The 21151-nt window shown below is 32.3% G+C and overlaps 1 protein-coding gene and 1 non-coding gene across 2 annotated transcripts; one reads left to right on the forward strand and one right to left on the reverse strand.

The window, feature by feature from the left end:
* Positions 1-11695: 11695 nt before the first annotated feature.
* Positions 11696-11801, reverse strand: LOC149527664 (small nucleolar RNA R71). The gene has a single exon (XR_016350811.1). It is a non-coding gene; the product is annotated as a small nucleolar RNA R71 (small nucleolar RNA).
* Positions 11802-13927: 2126 nt separating this feature from the next.
* On the forward strand, positions 13928-15777 carry LOC149527665 (uncharacterized). Its single transcript, XM_089785800.1, has 3 exons — positions 13928-13984; positions 15180-15284; positions 15502-15777. Exons 1-3 carry the CDS (start codon positions 13928-13930, stop codon positions 15775-15777), a joined length of 438 nt encoding a protein of 145 aa, XP_089641926.1.
* Positions 15778-21151: the final 5374 nt, after the last annotated feature.

Here is a 21151-nt window from a genome sequence, read left to right on the forward strand (position 1 = left end):
TGATTACGACATCACTTGGCTATGTGGTATTTTTTATTACTCTTCTTAATTTTTATTTGTATTAAAACCATTAAGGTGATTCACTAGTGGTGGCATGGCATGATACGTTTAATTTTTATTTTTGCTACATATGATAATTGTTATCGTTAAGTTTCATGCCATTCCAACAAGGTCAAAATGGGATAAAGGACAATAAAAAGGCTCAAATCGCCTTAAGCATATAATCATTCTAGGACAAATATGGAGCTTTCTTCATAATCTTCAAGTACATCCTTTCTTCAACTTTCAACTTTTCTTTTGTTCAACACTTTATTCTTCTTTTTTTTTTCATCACAATTTTTATATCTCTGAGCTTATTTCTTTCTATTGTAGGTAGTGGGGTGAATACTAAGCATATTTTCAACCTTTTTCTTCAATTCCACCTTTTATCTTATTCAACATCTAGCTTAATATACTTTCTAAAATGATATACTTACTTAGTGAAGATGCAAAATTGAAAATTTATTTAAGGCTAGGCTAAAATAATTACGTGTTTAACAAAGAAAAGGTAACATTAGGCTTAAAGGAATATACTAGGGATAAAATTTAATAAGGTTAGCTTCAAAGGCTCAAACGATCTAAAAATGGCTTAAATCATCTCCTTAACTAAGTATTGCCTAGGATTTAGCCTAGACAGAGAATCAAGAAAATTCTAGAATTCATTACATAATCCAAAATTCACATCATATAAACTTTCTCTAGATATGCACAATAATTCAAAGTAAAAGGCACAATGCTTAATATATGGAAATCACATCTTAACAATGATACGAAACAAAAGAATTTAGCACAAACCAAACAATATCCGCATTTATCAAAAGCTAAAGATACAAGATAACTAAGCTCTCATCACTGGATAAGGAAACCATTGCAAAATTTGGCACAACTTTCTTTATCCCAAAAACTTCAAACAAGCATAACAAAAAGTAAATGATAAACTAATCTAAAACATGCATGCAAATAAATAAATAAAGTCTCAACTTCCACAAAATAATTTTCCCCCGCCCCCCAAACTTAAACAAACATTGTCCGCAATGTTAGAAATAGATAAAGAAAAGGTGAAAGAATACTCCCTTGGCAATTGGAGGACTCCGGAGAGAATTTACTCTTCTTATTTTCATCATTATCACTAGTGCTTGTGAGAAGCTCATTTCTTTTTTTGCAAACAGAAAATAAATAAAGATTAAAGTAGAAATATAAATAAATAAAATAGAAATAACTGAACATAGAAAATATGAGTTTCGAAAGCTTGCGTTGCCTCTCAAGAAATGCTTTTTTATAGTCAATAGCTTGACTATGACACCTCTTTTTGCACTACTTTACCCATGAAATATGGCTTAAGGCTTTGTCTATTGACCTTGAATGCTCTGATAACCTTACTATAAATCTCTATTACACTATAAGGATAGACCTTAACCATCTTGAAGGTATCCGACCAATTTAGTTAAGTTGCCATGGCAAAGGCTTGAGGCATGAACTAGGAAATAGTACTTGTTATCTAACCTCAAAATCAAGATGAGTGCACGGTGGTGGAATAGGCTTATCATGCCTCTGCTTGGTTCTGAGATGTGGTGGTAGTGGCTTCAATTCAAGAGTTGGTGCTTGCTCAATTGAAGGTAGAGAAATAAGCTTACTCTTACCCAACTCATCAAATAATTCCAATTTATAGCAACTTTTTGCAAAGAAAGGATATTTAGTTGCATTGAATATATTAAGCTTGACTTCCTCCTTTCCAACTTTGAAAGTTATCTAGCCATTCTCCACATCTATGATTGCCTTTGTTGTAGCCAAGAATAATTGTCTTAAAATAAGAGGAATTTCAACATCCTCTTCTATCTTAAGCACAATAAAGTCTACCTGAATGTAAAGCTTTCCAATATTTATCAAACCATCCTCCATAATCCCTATGAGGTGCTTGGTCGATCTATCCACTAATTACAAGGTAACTATAGTAGGTTGTATCTCCTTAAGTAGAAGTTTCCTAGCAATAAACAAAGGCATAATTAAAACACTAATACCCAAATCACAAAAAACTTTAGAAAATTTAAAATTACCAATAGTACAAGGAATAGAAAAACTCCTTGGATCTTTAAGCTTTTGGGGAAGCTTATTTTGGATTATAGTATTGCACTTCTTAGTAAATGCAACTATCTCAAAATCTTCAAATTTTCTCTTTTTGGACATGATCTCTTCTAAAGAACTTTGCACAAAAAGGCATTTGTGCCAAAGCATCTGTAAAAGGAATGTTAATATTTTGGTGCTTGTAAACGTTCAAATACTTTTCAAATTATTTATTTATCTTCTTTTGCTTCCTTGCTTGAGGAAAGGGAACAGGAGGCACATATGGCTTCACTTGTGGTGGTGTGGATACTTCATCCCTTTGTTTATTTCCATCAACTTGTGGTGTTATGGCTTGTTTGCTAAAAGTATCTTCTTAATCAACTCTATCTCTTATATCTACAATTTCCTTACTTTTTACCTCATCAAGCTGCTTATCACTCTTTAAAGAAATTTCATTGTGTTGCTCATTTCCTTGACTTCTAGGATTAGTCTCAATGTCACTTGGTAAGGTTCCTCGATGCCAGTTATTGATAGGATTGACAAGCTGGCCCAATTATGTCTCTAGAGTCTAGAGTGATGCTGCTTGACTTTGAACGATGGCATCAATCTTTGTCATGTGTTACATGAACATCTCTTCCATAAAAGACTTTTTCTCAAGCATGAAACCTCTAACTTGAAGTGGAATTCTAAGAGGAAAGTTTGGCTAATTAGGTGCTGATGAAGATTTTTGGTTATTGCTCCAAGAGAAATTAGGATAATTTCTCCAGTTAAGATTGTAATTATTGGAATAAAGATTATTTTGCTATCCATTAACATTCCCAACAAACAGTACAATTTCAATGTTAACTTGACAAAGACCATTGGAATGCCTAGTTCCACATAGTTCACATGTCAAAAAAGACTTTGAATAACATGGACACTTAGAGTATCAATTTTCTTAATGAGAGCAGCCATTTGTGTCGTCAAAACATTAATTGCATCAAGCTCATTAATACCAGTAAATTTTCTCGGACCCAATCTCTTAAATGGCCATTGATAATTGTTAGAATCGATCGCCTTTAACAAGTCATAAGCCTCATCAATGGATATACTCATTAATGCTCTTCCTATTGAAACATCAATGGTGGTTCTAATTGGTCTTAGTAAACCATTATAGAAAGTTTGAACTTGCAACTATTTAGGTAACTCATGGTGAAGACATCTTTTAAGCAAATCCTTATACCTCTCCCTAGACTCATATAGTGATTCAGAATCAAACTATGTAAAGGAGGTGATATCATTTCGTATCTTAACTGTCTTAGCTAGTAAAAAGAACTTAGTTAAGAATTTCTTAGCCAAATCATCCTGAGTATTAATAGGATCCATTGGAAGTGAATTTAACCAGCTTTTTGCCTTGTCTTTTAGTGAAAATGGGAAGAGCCTCAATCTAATGGCATCATCAGAAATGCCACTGGTCTTGAGTGTATCGCAAATCTCTAGAAAATTTACAATATGTGCATTAGGTTCATCATTCAGCAATCCCCTAAATTGAACTGAAGTCTGAATCTTCTGAATGATTGCTAGTTTAATCTCAAAGTTGTTCCCTTAAATAGTAGGTCTACAGATGCTAGAATGAAGGCTTTAAATGAAAGATACAACAAACTCTCATAAGGACTTGCTCTCTTCTTGTTGATCAACCATTGTGTCATATTAAGTCAAAGCTTGTAGATTCTCCATTTAAAGTCTACGAAAAGTCTTTTCGATTTCTATATCAAAAGGAATAGTTTTCAAATCTCTAACTCTTCTCATACAACGACCTAAAAATACCTAAAAACAAAGAAAAGGAAAGTTTGAATTAAAACTAAGATTGCTGGGTATTAAAATTAACAAAAACAAATTTAGTTAAAAATTCCTTAGCAACAGCATTAAAAACTTGTTGTCAAATTTACCATGCAAGTGTACGTATCGTGAACAAGTAATATAATAGAAAGTAAAGTTTGTACCCATGAAAAATTGTCCAAATCTTTTACTAAGTACTAAAATTAACATAACTTAATCTTATCCAAACAACTGAATTTAAAGCTACTGAAAATTAAAGAAACTAAAACTAAAACTAAAACTAAAAAAAAGAAAGAAAGCAATAATAGCAATTTAACTTAAATTAATCAATCAAATGTCTAGAACCACAATATCTCCTCAATGCTTCATTTGAATCTCTTCTATTCTCTTTTCACTTATTAAATAGGCTTGAGTTCTTAACCTAGACTTTTTTTATATTTATAAGGCTCTTCTGATGTTCTTATAAAAATATCTTCCTTAACCAACTCACTATATTGCTATGCAAATTAAAATTAAGAAAAACTCATTAAGCTTAGACTTAAAAGATCGCTACATATGACATGTAAGTGTATTCCTATCATATAAGCAAAGTAAATCAATCATCTCATGCAATTGATATTGGACATATGCTATTTCATCTGTGGCTTACATTAAATTCTCTCTTCTAGTTCTATTTAGATTTCTAAATCCATCTAATTATTGATCAAGCAATCAGATGCATTATGAACAGGATTGAAATAAACAACTCAAACATAATGAATCATAAGCAAGAAAGAATATTAAAAATTCAAACTATACATTGGGTTCAATTGTGATTCTAGATTAAAAAATTTAGTTCCACATAACTACTAAAAACATCATCCAAAAAAGTATAAACATCAAAACTAAACAAAAAAAGTATAAAGATAACAAAAGAAGAAAGAACTCTAAGATTTGTCAAGTTTTCTATCTACAATCTTCTTTGTTTTCCTTGCTTTCTTGATTGCTTGAATGCCTTTTTTTCTTTAGAAAGCCTTTGCTTAATTCCTTCCTAAAATGTGCTTTGAAAGAGGGGTTAAATAAAGCTTGAATCTATGTCGAAATAAAAGTCTAGTGGCATGAAAACTCCTCTCTAACTTACGAGCATCGCAACCCTTCTTTCTTGGGCACCATAATGCTGTGCTCTTAGTATTTTTTTTTTCAGATTTTCCTTTTGGGCATTTTGAGCCTTATGCTTCCATGGCTGCGGAGCCTTATGCTTTATCTTGAATTTCTAGGTTCTGCCACATTACTTTTTCTTGTGACATAATTTTTTCCCTTGTAAAAGCTGAACTTGGAAAAGGCATTAACATAAAAGTTGTAGCTCTACCTTTTAGCTTTCCAATGGTTTAAGAATGATGTCAATTGGACTTCTTTAGTGAAAGATATGCTCAATATACCAGAACATATGCAGTAGAAATCTACACCTTGAATGCATTCTTCTTCACAAAATATCACCCTTTCCATAGCACACCTAAAAAAACAACCTACTAACTAAAATAATAACTAAACTTAAAGCAAAATATCATAAAATAACTTAAAGCAATTAAACCCAATATAATTAACTTAAACAAACTAAATGATTAAAATAAATAAAACTAAATCTCAAGAACTTAGACAAAATACACCCAAAATTGTAACCAAATAACTCTATAAAATAGAGTTAAATGTCTTTTAAATCAGATCTAGTGTTGAGTAAGTGATTGATATGAATAGGATTAAATGCTTGATTTTGGTTAACATATTATTATCTTTTAGTATTGTTTTATGTAATGAGAACAAATATAAAACAATATATCGCTGGGTAAAAATAACTTAGAATCAGTAACAGGGTTCATAAGTTATTTTCACCTTTGGGATGCTTTAAAAAACTGGACTTGGTGGCTGAAATATGGAGATAATTAAGGGTTCTTCCACTCAAACTTTACTTGAAGCATGCATGCTTTACATTTTCCATCTTTTTTAAGAAAATATGTGGCATATTGTTAAGTGTCACTAAGCTCTACTACCCAAAACAAACGCACATTATCCAATATATGTAGTGAGACAAACTATTTTTCTTTTAATACCTAATAAGTTGTTCTTCCCATCATGAACATGTTTCTTAATAAAGAACTTGTTCTCTCTAAATTTGCTCTTCCCGTTTATCCAATATGCATTTTTTACCAAATTTCCCAAGAAAGCGTTTTTACTTGGTATATACATATAAAAGCCTAGCAAGTTAGTAAAGGGATTAGAAATTTATCAGATTACTTTTTAAAGACTTTCTTTAAGCTCATTCCAAATACTCTTTCTACTTAACACTTTCCATCTTATTCTCCATTATGCTTTAGCATTATGCCTCTTTTCCTTTTTCCATATTTGTATCTCTCACCTCCTGCCATAAAGAACGTTACACTTCAAGGACTGCTCCAATCTTCCCCTTTCTCGACTTTAGTGTGTCTCACTTTACTTGTTGTAACACGTACTCTTTCTTTATTAAAAAGACCCTTTATATTTTGGTGACTCCATCAAGGTGGAGTAATAGCATTAAGTGAAAGTCATTGTGAAAATTGCACTACTAGAAGATATGGAGAGTTTCTTGACAACCAAGAAAAACTCACTCCCACTTATGTCCAAAAGCTCACAAAGATGCTCCAATCCTTCCAAGAAATAATGCAAACATTGGAGGATAACAAGTAGATGATGGAAACCATTGCCCAATTAGCATCGTCTACTATTACAACCCTTCAAGCCCAACCCATGCCACCGCATAATAGCGAAAATGAGGCTAACATGGTGTCATGACCTAATCCCAAGCCATGAGCAACACAAAGACTAAGTAGGTAGAGCCCATTTGACCCACGCAAGCCTTATACATATCAACCACACATGTATTGTCACATAATCAATACCACACATAAGCACATAATTTCACACATATTCGTAGAAGTATACTTTGCATAGTATATCAATATAATGTTATTTAGTTTAAATATCAAGATAATATTAATGTTCTCTTACATATTTTATGTGCTCATATAGGCCTTCAAGCCATCACAATTATTCACATAACAAATATCAAATTATAATGCCAATCCTTGGCTACAACGTAAAAAGTGTATAACAACACTATAATAACATAAACAAAAGTAAACTTGTCAATAGAATGTGACATAACACAAGAAGGCTTCATGAAAGGCTTCTAGGCATGCCTGCCAAGCAAAACTTGAGGATTTCTCCAAGATGGCTATTTGAGCTAACTCAAGAATCTAAAAACCAAAGAGAAAATACATGTGTGAGTTATAAAAACCTAGTGAGCAAACATGAGGAAAGGGACATGCTAAAGGGAAGAGTTTTTGTATAAATCATAATTTTGTTACAAACATGCAATTTGAAATAAAATACCAATATAGCTGATAACTCTACTATATAGAGTTATAGGTGTGTGCAAACAGTTATTTTGATTAGTTTGGTTTTGGATACCTAATAACTGAACTAATCGAATTCATATTTAAAAATAACCAAACCCAAATTGAACTATACAAATAACTGAACTAACTGAAATAGAACTAATTCAGTTAGTTCGGTTTGGTTTCCAAAAACCAAAATTGACAAATTTTTTATTTTTTATTTTTTGTATATATTTATTTATGCTGTATTTTTTTAATAAATCAATACTATAAAAATATTAAAAATGATAATAAAAACTTATAATAAATAAAATGGATACTCATATAATTAAAAAGAAACTAAAGAGGAGAAGAGATTAGGTTTAGGATTTATTTTTCATGCAAAATCCCCCTAATACCCTTACTTAACTTCGATTAGTTCGGTTAGAAATTTTCCTAACCAAAACTGAACCAATTAATTTTAATAAACAAACTATCCTAACCGAACTATCTAAAAAATTGAACTAATCAAACCAAAAAAATCAAACTCATTTCAATTCAGTTTACATTTGCTCACCCTTATAGAGTTATTTAACACATTTTGGATGTTAAAATAGCTAAGTCCTTGTGTTTTAATTTGATTTTAGTTAGTTTTTATGTTTTTAGGTAATTAGTTTAAAGCATATTAACTTAGTTCAATCCAAGCAATTCTAGTTCATTTTCATGTTAGAAGTCCTATTTTAAGCCATTACTGTTTTAGTTTTTGTTTTTGTAGGTTGTCAAATGCATAAAGTTAAATGTGATGAATTATGCAATGAATATCAAGTGCTAATTTCCACTGAACATTGAATATGTTGTGGTAATTCAGACATAACTTGAGTTACAAAGATTCAATTAATGTGATTCTTAAACAATTGAAAAATTGAGAGGTAGATCTACAACATTCATATTTACCATTTTACCAGATTAACCTCGAGGTAAGAGAAAATCAAATTGAAAAATGAGATGCTGTAGCGATTTTGGACTAAGGCAGCATAAGGAGTAGCTTCGAGACCTTGAAAGACTAAAAGCTGCAGTGCCTAAAGGAACAGCATTGCTCCCATACTAAATCTCAAGAGCTCAGCACTACACAATGATGGTGGAAGGCCATGACGCTAAATGGAAGTCTCTAAAAAAATATTTCAATGTAGAGTGCCGCAACGCTCAAAGAGGAAGGCTATAGCACTCTAACGTGCCTTGCTCTAACACAACTATCCAAGTTTTTATTTTTTTTAGGGCCTTTTGGTGGCTATAAATACATGATTTTCTACAATTGAAAGGGGAGATCTGGAGGGGAAAAGAAACAATAGTTAAAGAGAAAAAAAGGTTCTATTAAAAGAGGAAACAAAAAGAAAGTGAAGAAGATTGAAGATCAAGAATCAACGACAGCCTTGTTCTTCATTCTATATTTTCATTTCTCTCTTATTATCTTGTTGTAGAAATGATTTATTCTCTTGAAATTGTGTTGTTTGCTGAAAAAAAGATGATGAACTAATTTCTTTTTCTAGGAATATGGGTTATTTCAATATGTAATTTGAATATACGATTTTTTTTCTTAGTATTAATGGATATTGTATGGTTTATTCAAATCTATGTTTATTGCTTTTCACTTTTTAATCATTAATTGAAATGATTAAGTTCTCTAAATGTAACTCGATAGAGGAAGTTTAGATTAAACCATTGATTTGAATAGCTTATGCTTGATTCACTCAGAGGTTAGGTGATAAATTCGTATTTAGGATAGACATATACTTGAATGCTATAGGCAGACAAATTAGAACATAATCTTAATGAGCTTTTCTTAACTAATTTACGTAGACATATGGGATTACTTTTGAAAAGTAGGTGTGCAAGAAACTCAATAAAGACTTTTACATAAAATCATATTCTAGGTTAGCCATTCACCATATTAGTCCAAGTTTAAAGAAGAAGATTAGATTCAAATGAATTATTAAGAGACACCATGATCCTAGGTCTTTATAATAATTTTTTTTAGCAAAATTAAATTCATATCCTTAGTTTGTTTCAGTAGTAAATTTTAAATTAATTAAGTGTTAAAAATTGAGTGCTTGAATAAGACAAATTTTGTTACAAATTTAATACTGAGTAAAAGTTTAAGAGCAAATTTTTGTGAAAAATGATATTTGACTTACCTCTATATTATGTAGTGTCTGATAACTCTATAATATATAGTTATTTGGGCTTAACTTTGATAGTAATTTAGCTTAGTTTTGGTAGTAATATATAAAAATTAATAGGTTCTATTTAATTATTTTAAATTAGGCGAGTCAATCTAATCGTGGTTAATTTTATGCTTAATTTGGTGTTAATTGGTTAAGATAGGTTGTTATTGATTTACTTGTACTTTTGTAGGTGTTTGATAAAAGAAGAATTTTAATGAAAGAAGGAGAGCAATTTTGAGGTGTAGACTTACACTACATATATTTTGGTATTTTAGCTATGACTTTTTCTACGAAGTTCCAAATGAAGCAATTCTTAAACCATTGGAAAGATAAGAGAAAAACCTACAACTTTCATGTTTAGCATGTCATCTAGTTCAGCTTGGAAAGTGGTAAAAATCTTGTCAAATTTGACATACTGTAGTAGTCCTAAAGCAATTACAATCTCTATTAATTAATTGGGCAAGATTGCAACTCACATAATCTGATGAGGAAATCCCAGCTAAAATTGATTTCTTTTTTTACCCAACTTGGCCTAACTTCAAAGCCTATAAAAATAATCTTTTAGAGGAAAAAAGCAAAAGAAAAAACACCAGATTAATAGCTGAGAGTTAAACCACTAAAGTCATTGAAGCCAAGAAGAATTTGCAAGATTCAAGGAGATTTAGAGATCCAGAATACAATTCTTGAGTTTTTCTATCTTTTCCTTCATTCTTTTATTTTCTTGGTTTTTTTCTTGTTGTTTAAACTTTATTCAATGATAATGTGTGACTTGATGGGGAACTGAATTTTTAATTTAAGAATATGATTGAACTCAATATGTAGTCTCAATTATTTATCTCCTTTTTACTTATGTTTGATAGATTTAGGTTGTTTATTTTATTCTGTTCTTAAAGCTTCTAGTTGACTGGCCACCAATTAGATTGAATTGGAAACCTAGATTAAACCTTGACGAAAAAGATTTAGGTAGACATTGAATAGAATAATATATGATTGAATACACTTAGTTGATTAGGTGATTTGATTTCTATATAGGGTAGACATATACCTATAAGCCATACGTAGCTAAAATTAAAGCATAAACTTAATGAATCTTTCTTCAATATAATTTGCATAGACATATAATAAATTAATTGATAGAGGCATTTTTATAAGAAACTTGATAGAGACTTGTAAATAATTTAGGATTCTAGGTTAGCAACTTAATCCATTAAACTAAGTTAAGAGAGAGAGAGAGACAAAATTCAAAAGAAATATTGAGAGGTATCATAATCTTAGGTCTAGTAGTCATTCACATTTAATAAAGTAAATTTGCATAAATTTTAGATTAGTTTTAGTTTTAATTATTAATTTATTAGTTTCAAATCTTTATTTTCAATTTTAATTATTTAGATAAAATTGAGGTGTGTTATTTTTAGTAGTTAACACCAAAGATTAATTCAATTCTCTATGGGATTGACACTTTACTCATCTCTATATTATTTTTGCGATACGTACACTTACGTGAATAGAAAATTGAACAACAGCGTCATTGCCAAGGATTTGCATTTCCTAATTATTTTGCTAATATTAAATTAAACAAAATTGTCTTAGTTCAAGTTTGTTTGTTTTTGTGTTTTTCAGGCACTTCTTGGGCATTGTATGAGAAGAACAAGAAACTAGGAAATTATCTCTTTTGACCTAAAAATCGAAAGAACATTTCAAAGACTTAGAAAGAAAAATTTACAAGTTTCTACTTCTTTTAATACAATGGTTGAACAACAAGGAGAGTGACAAGTCCAAGAGAGAGTAATGGGTGAAAGTTGCTCATTAAAAGATTATGATGTTCTGCTAATCCAAGGTATCCATCAAGCATAAAAAGGCCAACCATTCAAGCACATAATTTTGAGATCAAGCCAGCCATTATCATTATGATCTAGACATTAGTAGAATTCTGAAGTCTTTCAAATGATGATCTGAATGCACATATCTTAAACTTATTAGAGATATGTGATACATTTAAGCATAACGAGGTCACGAATGATGCAATATGCTTGAGGCTGTTTCCTTTCTTGTTGTGAGACAAGGTGAAGGTGTGGTTGAACTCGTTTGCCATTGGCTTGATTACAACTTGGTATGACTTTGCCCAAAAATTCCTTGTTAAATTCTTTCTTTTGGAAAAAGATAGCAAATATGAGGAACAATATTACTTTATTTACATAGTTTAATGGTGAGTCACTTAGAAAGCTTGAGAGAGATATAAGGACTTACTCAAGCATTGTCCTCATTATGGTCTTCCAAAATTGCTTTAAGTGAAAACGTTTTATAATATTTTGAGTAGTCAAGTAAGAACCACCATTGATGCTGTTGTTAGAGGAGCTCTCATGGCGAAGTCCATTGATGATGCATAAGACCTATTGGAAGAGATAACGTCAAATAAGTACTAGTGGCCATTAGAGCGATCTGCACATAGAAAAGTAGTTGGAGTTCTCGAAAAGGATGCCATCACACGATTAACTACACATGTAGCTATTTTAATTAAAATATTTGATTCTTTTGGCACTGATCCTAATCGAAGTCTTTTTATAGTGTGTGAATTTTGTGGAAATGGACACATTAGTGATCAATGTCCAGTTGGCAACACAAAAACTATTTAGTTTGTAAAGAATAGACAACAAACTCAACCCCTTTTCCATTACCTATAATCCCAAATGTAGAAACCATCCAAATTTCTCATGGGAAAAAATCAAGGAGCATCAACTTCAAGGTTGGACATTCCTCCTGGTTTTCAACAGTAATCAAGAACACTTATTTCGAATAAGAAACCATTAATAAAGGAGTTGTTGACGCCATACATGGCTAAGACAGACTCCCTCATTCATAGTCAGGCAGCCTCGTTGAGAAACCTTGACAAGCAAGTTGGATTATTGGCTAGCTCAATCAATAATAGAGCTCAAGGGACTTTGCCTAGTAACACAAAGGCAAATCCGAGGAGGGAAGGCAAGAGCAAGTTAAGGCCATTTCATTGATAAGGGGTACGGAGATTGAAAATAATACTCAACAAGCTAAGCAAGTTGACAAGAGAGCGTAGAGTGAAACACAAATAATAAGTCCTAATAATCAAAATGAAGAAAAGGAAGCAAAAGTTACACCACCATGACCCTTTTCTCAATGATTCAAAAAGCAATAACAATAAAGTCAATTTTAAAATTTTACAGAGGTGTTCAAGAAACTTCACATCAACATCCCATTTGCAAAAGCTTTAGAACACATGCCTTCATATGTCAAGTTTGTGAAAGATATACTATAAAAAAAGAGGATTGGGTGAGTTCAAGATAGTGGCACTCATTGAGGAGTGCAATGCAATTATACAAAACGAGTTTTTGTCGAAGCTTAAGGATCTTGGAAGCATTACAATTTTGTGTACTGTTGGTGTGTTTTATTTCACTAAGGCTCTAAGTGACTTGGGAGCTAGCATTAACCTAATGCTATTGTCTATTTACAAGAAATTAGGTTTGAGGGAGACTAAGCCCACCATAATGACTTTACACTTGGCAAACTATACCATTACATATCCAAGAGGCATAGTCGAAGATGTGCTAGTGAAGTTGACAAGTTTATTTTTCCAGTAGACTTCATTTTACTTGATATGAAGTAAGACAGAGAGATTCTAATAATTTTAAGGAAACCTTTCTTACATGTTGCCAAGGCACTCATAGATGTAGAGAAAGAAAAGCTTACATTGAGAGTCCAAGAACAAAAGGTAACCTTCAATATCTTTCAAACTTTAAAATTTGGTAATGATCATAATGAGTACTATGCAGTGAGTATAGTTGATAAAATCACAAGAGAGATGTTTAAGGAGAGTCACCCTATTGACCCACTTAAAGCTTAGTAGTTGATTCAAAGAAAAATAATGAAGATTTTGCTAAATGTTTAAATTTTTTGGATGCTCTTTCCCATGTCATGAGGACGTAGTACGAGATGTTGGATGCTTCATCTTCATTTACATTAGCAAAACCATCCATAGAAAAGCCTTTAAATTTGAAACTTAAACTTCTATCCAATCACTTGAGGTATGCATAGCTTGGTAACTCCTCTATGCTTCTTATTATTATTTCATATAGTCTTACTAACGTGTAAGAAGATAAACTATTGAGAGTTTTACGAGAACACAAAAAGGTATTGGGGTAGATGATTGCAACCATAAAGAGGATTATTCTTTCAATATGTATGCATAAGATCCTATTGGAAGAGGACCACAAAGCCACCATAGAGCATCAACAAAGACTTAATCCTATCATTGAAGAGGTGGTAGAAAAGGAGATCATCAAATGGTTAGATGCTGGTATTATCTATCCCATATTGGATAATGCATAGGTAAGTCTGGTGCAGTATGTATACAAGAAGGGAGGAATAACAATGGTAGCTAACGATAATAATGAGCTTATCCTTATGAGAACCGTGATTGGATGGAGGGTATGCATTGATTTTCGAAATCTTAACAAGGTCATGAGGAAAGATCACTTTTTATTATCGTTTATTTATCAAATGTAAGATAGGTTAATAGGGTAGGAATTTTACTATTTCTGAGATAGGTATTAAGGCTACAACCAGATAGAAATAGCCTTAAAATATCAAGAGAAGATGACATTTACCTATCCTTATGTCACTTTTGCTATTAAGAGGATGCCATTTGAACTTTGTAATGCTCTAACTATCTTCCAATGATGCATGATGGCTATATTTTTTGATATGGTGGAGCAATCACTTAAGGTACTTATGGATGACTTCTCTATTTTTGACAATAATTTTGATGACTATTTATTGAATTTTGATAAAATTTTGAGGTGATGTGAAGAGACAAACCTGGTATTCAATTGGGAAAAATGCCATTTCATGGTACAAAAAGGAATAGTTCTCGGTCATAAAGTTTCAAGCAAAGGATTGAAGGGATATTGGAAGTTTCTTTGGACACGTCGAGTTTATAAGTGTTTCATTAAGGATTTTTCTAAAATCTCTAAACCTTTGCGTAACTTGTTGGAAAAGGATGTTCACTTTAAGTTTGATGATGCATGTCATGTTGCATTTGTAGAATTAAAAAAAATTGATCTCTGCACTCATTATTTTAGTTCTTGATTGGTCTCTTTCATTTAACTTATGTGTGATGCGAGTGACTATGCTGTAGGTGCAATGTTAGGACAACAAAAAAATAAAATGTTTCATTTTATATATTATGCTAGCAAGACTTTAACAGAAAATCAAATGCACCACACCACCACTGAGAAAGAACTGTTAACTGTTGTTTATGCATATGATTAATTTTGTTCCTACTTGCTTGGCACGAAAGTTGTTGTTTACACTGATCATTTGTGATTAAGTATTTAATTATGAAGAAAGATGCCAAGTCAAGATTAATAAGGTGGATATTGTTGCTACAAGAATTCGACTTGGAAATCAAAGATAAAAAAGGCACGGAGAACCAAGTAGCAAATCATTTGTCAAGGTTAGAGAATGACAATCAAGGTTAGGACTCGATTTTGATCAATGAAAATTTTCTGATGAGCAATTATTATTTTTTGGTCAAAAGAAAATACCTTGGTACGCTAATCACATCAACTACATTGTCAGTAAACTTCTTCCTCCTAAATTAATATTTCATCAAAAAAAGAAGTTTCTTCATGATGTCAAATTTTTTGCATGGGATGATCCCTTTTTATTGAAGCAATGTGCAAATAAAATATTAAAAAGGTGCATTCCAAAGGAAAAGGTTGAAAGCGTTTGAAGCATTGTCATTCATTGGCATATGGGGGACATTTTGGAAAGGAGAGAATAGCCATAAAAGTCTTTCAATCAAGTTTGTTCTGGCCTTCACTTTTTAAAGAGGCTCATAATTTTGTCTTACATTGTGATAGGTGTCAACATTGGGGAAAATCTCGAGACGTCATGAGATGCCACTCACTAATATTTTGGAAGTGGAACTATTTAAAGTCTAGGAAATTGATTTCATGGGAACCTTTATCTCATTGTTCAACAATAGCTATGCATTGGTAAATGTAGACTATGTATCAAAGTGGGTAAATGCTTCAGCATTACCTATGAATGATGAAAAGGTGGTCTTGAAATTTTTAAAGAAGAATATTTTCACAAGATTTGGAATGCCAAAAGCAATAATAAGTGATGAAGGCAACCACTTTTGTAATAAACTCTTCATTGCCTCACTTGCAAAGTGTGAAGTGGCTCACAATGTGGCAACTGCATACCATCCCTAGACAAGCGAACAAGCTGAAGTATCTAATCGAGAAATCAAACGAATCTTGGAAAAGGTTGTAGCTTCATTAAGGAAAGATTGGGCCAAGAGACTTGACGGTGCACTATGGGCATATAGGACAACATACAAAACTCCTATTGGTATGTTTGCTTACCATCTAGTTTTTGGAAAAGCATGTCAGTTGCCGACTGAATTGGAACACAATGCCTTTTGAGATATCAAAAAGTTAAACTTTAATTTAAAAGCTGCTGGTGAGAAGCTTACTTCGATTAAATGAGATGGATGAGATAAGATTAGATGCTTATGAAAATTCCAGGACTTATAAAGAAAAGACAAAAATATGGCATGATAAAACAAATTATTGAGCATTCTTTTGAGCTAGCTCAACATGTGTTGTTATTCAATTCTCATTTGAAACTTTTCCCAGGAAAACTAAAGTCAAAATGGTTAGGGCTGTTTCGTATTTCGAAAGTATTTCCATATGGAGTCATGCAACTTGTTGGTGGCACAATTAATGAAAAGTTTAAGGTAAATGGGTAATGGCTAAAGCATTAGTGGGGGGGTGACATCAATCGTCAACCCTCCTCTGTCAATCTTTCCAACGCCATTTGAGCTGAAAAGAGAGTCTAGCTAAAGATGATAAAGAAAGCCCTACTTGAGAGGTAACCTAAGTTAGATAATTCTTGCTTAGTTGAGTTTTTTTTAGTGAACTTTTATTTTTAGTTTTTGCTATATTTTAATTCTTTTTTACTAATTTTGTCGTCTTGTTCATGTTCTTTTGTAAGTTATTTTTTTATATAATTTTCTTTGCTCAGAATAATAATAAAAAAAAGCCAAAGACGTTGGAGGTCGTGGCGTTGGTGCATCATTTGAGTTCCATATGGAACCCGAGGCTGGAGTGCAGCGGTGCCACCTAAGGAGTGGTGCAGTGCTTTATCCTTACTTAAAAAAATATAAAGGCCAAAGGCTTGGAGCAATGCCACAGCACACCAAGTTCGGTGCCACAACGCCGTGTCTTATAAAAACCCTTTTCTCCCTAAATTTTTATCCTAACTTCAAATTTTTTCACCTTTCTCCCTAAATTGCAACCCTTTAACCCATTTTAACACTTACCCACTCCAAACCAACTTTAAAACATCTTGTGGCTAAACTAGTGTGATGGTAATACTACGATGTAGGATTAAATTACCCATTTGTTGACAGAATATTGATGTATGATCTATTGTGATATTTTTTATGTATATGCGATTATTAGGCCATGATTAAATTAAAATGAGATTAATGATATATATGTAGCTAGTGAGCCATGACTATTGAGGCACTTAGAACTTAAATGAGCTTATTGATGAATAAAGCTCGATAAATGTGATTGTTGCTATGTCATGGACATATGGAAAAATAAAGACATGATGGTCTCATTGTGGTATTGTGTTTGGTTCGAGAAATGAATTTCGAACGTCAATTTGACTTGAGGTTAAATGGGTCCCATTACCTTGTGACTATGTGTGTGTGTAAGCAGGGATGGTGGTAAATAGGGGTTGTGGTTTAATCCTACTTGTGATTCTCACCTGCAATACCGTGATGTCGGTTTTTGAGAGATTACTTCGACTAATGATGTCGATAGGAGATTATTCTAGTCGATAATATGATTCTCCATTAGCTTTTTTAGCATTAAGTGTGATTTGATTCTTTTCCTGTTGCTTCAACATGAGTGTGACTTATGATCCATCAGCTACTTCGGCGCTGGGTGTGATTTGTTTCTTCATTGGCTGGCCACCATGCATGATTTAACTATGTCCAAGGAAAGACCACTCATTGATTTGATGTGTATATGATGCGAGATAACCTAAGAGAGGATTAGATAAACATGATATTGTTCGATGTTATATTTTGATAAGTAGAATGTGCTGTGGAAAATGATGTGACTAACTATGATTGGCTTTGACGGTAAGTCTAATGATGTAAGTGATAATCTTTGAAGATCTTGGAGACAATGATATGCCCTCATGTTGGAGACTTAAGGATAATGATATGCCCTATATTTGGAGATGTTTTGTAAATCACGTAGATGCATTGAGAGTGCAATTTTTATTATGTGTTTAATGTATGTATATGATTATGATTATGAGAAACACTCACTGAGTATTATAGTACTCACCCATGTTGTACCATATGCAGATAAATAGGTTATTAGATAGAGCATGGCAAGGGTTGTCTATTGATAGATCGATTTTGGCATCTAGTAGAGTCTCCATTTTGGTCACTTTGCTGGGTCAAGTCCACATTAGCTTATGCACTCTAAATTTTAAGTTAAGAAAGAAATGTATTCTAGATATTGTAGGCACTAAGTGTCATGTAACATTGTGTACTGAAGGTTGTTATGTACAAACCCACCTTAAATGGTTGATTTGTGAGCTTATGATAATTATATGAATTATGAGCCAACAATGGTGTACTATGTTAAACTTGAATTTTATCTATGACTATGACATATGAAATCCCTTGGTTACGTGTTATTTGATTTTGAATCCCTAAAGCTTGCTCGAGTCTCCTGGGTTTGCTTGCCAGGCTCATGTGCCAATCACAGACCTTCAAGTCTGGGTCGTAACAAGATCAGCCTCAAGGTAGGAGAAAATTGAATTGCAAGATGAAGTACTATGGCGGTTTTGCACCAAGGTAGAAAAAAGAGCAGTGCCTCTACTTTGAAAGACTTGAGGCTGCAATGCCCAAAGGAGCAACATTTCTCCCATACTAAATCTCGAGAGTTCAGCTTCGTAGCAGTCATGGAGGAAGGTCGTGGCGCCAGATGGAAGTCACTGAAAAAAATATTTAAGTGGAAAGGGCCGCAACACTCAAAAAGGAAGTTCGTGATGCTCTAACATGTTTTACTCAAACACAACTATTTGGGATTTCACTTTTTAGGGTTTTTTGGTAGCTATAAATATGTGATTTTCTACAATTGAAATAGAAGGTCTAGGAAGAAAAGAAAAAAGTTCTACAAATGGAGGAAATGAGAAAAAAGCGACAAAGATTGAAGATCGAGAATCAACGACAGACTTGTTCTTCATACTAGTTTTTCATTTCTCTTTTATTCTCTTGTTGTTGAAATGATTTATTCTCTTAAAACTATGTTGTTTGCTGAAGAAACGATGATGAATTAATTTCCTCTTCTAAGATTATGGGTTATTTCAATATATAGTTTGAATATACGATGTGTCTTTTGTTAGTATTAATGGGTATTGTATGGTTTATTTAAATATATGTTTAATGCTTTTCACTGTTTGATCACCAGTTGAAATGATTAGGTTGTTTAAATATAACTCGATTGAAGGAGTTTAGATTAGACCATTGATTTGAATATCTTATGTTAGGTTAGGTGATAGATTGGTATTTAGGATAGACTTATATTTAAATACCATAGACAGCCAAATTAGAATATAAACTTAATGAGCTTTTCTTAACTAATTTACATAGACATATAGGATTAAATTTGAAAAGTATGTGTGTTAGAAGCTCAATAGAGACATGTACATAAAATCGAATTCTAAGTTAGCCATTCACCTCATTAATCTAAGTTTTAAGGAAAAGATTAGATTTGAATGAAATATTGAGAGACACCATGATCCTAGGTCTTTACAATAATAGTTTCTTTAGTAAAATTAAATTCATATCCTTATAGGTTTCAGTAGAAAATTGTACATTAATTAAGTGTTTAAAATTAAGTACTTGGATAAGACAAATTTTGTTACAAATTTAATACTTAGTAAAAGTTTGAGAGCAAATCTCTATGGGAAACGATATTTGACTTACTTCTACTATACTTGAATGATATGTATATTTGCATGTACAAAATCAACAACACTCACCTTGCCTTATATGATAAAATTGCTTCCATACATCATTTAAATGATTTTTAGTTGAAATTGAAATCCCATAAAAGTTTGGATAAAAACGAAAATGTGAAAATACATGAAAAACCTTTTATAGGATGATAATAAGTCCTATCATACAACAACGGTTGCTAGGTATTAATACTCGTGGGGGACATATTGATATTTCCCATCAGGTATCGATACTTTCCCTTGAAGGAATCAATCACATGGCTTTTAGATCCTCTTGTCAATGTTCCTAAAGGAAATAAAGTGATGACATGGTCCCTTAGAAAATGTTTGGAAATGTTCCCAGTATGTTGTTTCTATTGTTGTTGATGGTGGGTTGATGGTGTGTTGCACTCATGTTCAATGCAAGTATATTACCCCACATAGGAGAAATTGAGGCCCAATGACAATATCTTTGGTTGTTTAGATTTAGTCTTGAAGGATTTTACACGGTAACCATTGAGGATGAAAGAGTGCAAGCTTGATGATGAGACTACAATGAAGAACCAAACCAGATCAATATGAAACCCTTTCTTGCTGCACTGGAGGAGTAAGGCAGGGTTGTTTCATCACCATATATTAGATGAGACTACCATGAAGAATACAAGTAATATATTTTGATAAATACCCCTAATAAAGTGAAACAAAAAGTATATTTTCTTTACAACAAGGTCTAATATACTAGAAAAAAAAAAGACAAGGTAAAGTGTTGAGTTTTAGGTTGACTAGAATTTTATATCTTATTTGATTAGAATTTTGGTTTATGTACAACATTAAGTAGTTGTATAGTTTTAAACTTCTCATTCCACATAGAGTCCTAATCACATTCTACTTTGGACTTTTATACTATAAAAGTGGATCTCTAGGCTTTAGAATTGTAAGTAGTACTTTGAGAGTCTTAGAGAAAGGACACTTTGTAACTCTGTCTTTTGCTCTAGGTGGAGCTAGAGTGATTTGGGTGAGTGTTCTTGGGAGGTTATTGAGAAAGAGTGTGCAAGGATCTTGGGTTGGTTTGGAGAGCCATAGAGGTCAATTTATTGTACTTTAATTTCTCAATAACATAAGAATAGTTTCACTCCATGGACGTAGACAAGAGGCCAAACCACGTAAATTCTTGTATTTTTCTATTTGTTTAATTTCTTTGAGTTTTATCTTTGTTATTTCTTGGGCAATTTCCATAACAAACTGGTATTAGAGCATCGGGTTCTGTAAAATTCAAGATTCAATAAGGATGTTGAAAGTTACTAGTTCTACAAATTTTTCAATTGAGAAGTTTGATGGAAAGACTAGTTTCACGCAATGGCAAAGAAGGATGAAAAATCTCCTTGCACAGCAAAGCTTAATGCGTCCCTTGCTAGGAAAGAAGGAAAGGCAACCAGATGACATGAAGGATGTTGAATAGGCAGAGTTGGAGCAAAGGTGTGTGAGCACTATTCGACTTTGCATTGGAAATAACGTGTTTAATCATACTATTGATGAGGATTCTGCTCCAAGGTT

Source organism: Theobroma umbraticum, unplaced genomic scaffold (assembly GCF_002168275.2).
Source record: "Theobroma umbraticum cultivar Fairchild unplaced genomic scaffold, ASM216827v3 scaffold_44.0, whole genome shotgun sequence".
NCBI classification, from domain to species: domain Eukaryota; kingdom Viridiplantae; phylum Streptophyta; class Magnoliopsida; order Malvales; family Malvaceae; genus Theobroma; species Theobroma umbraticum.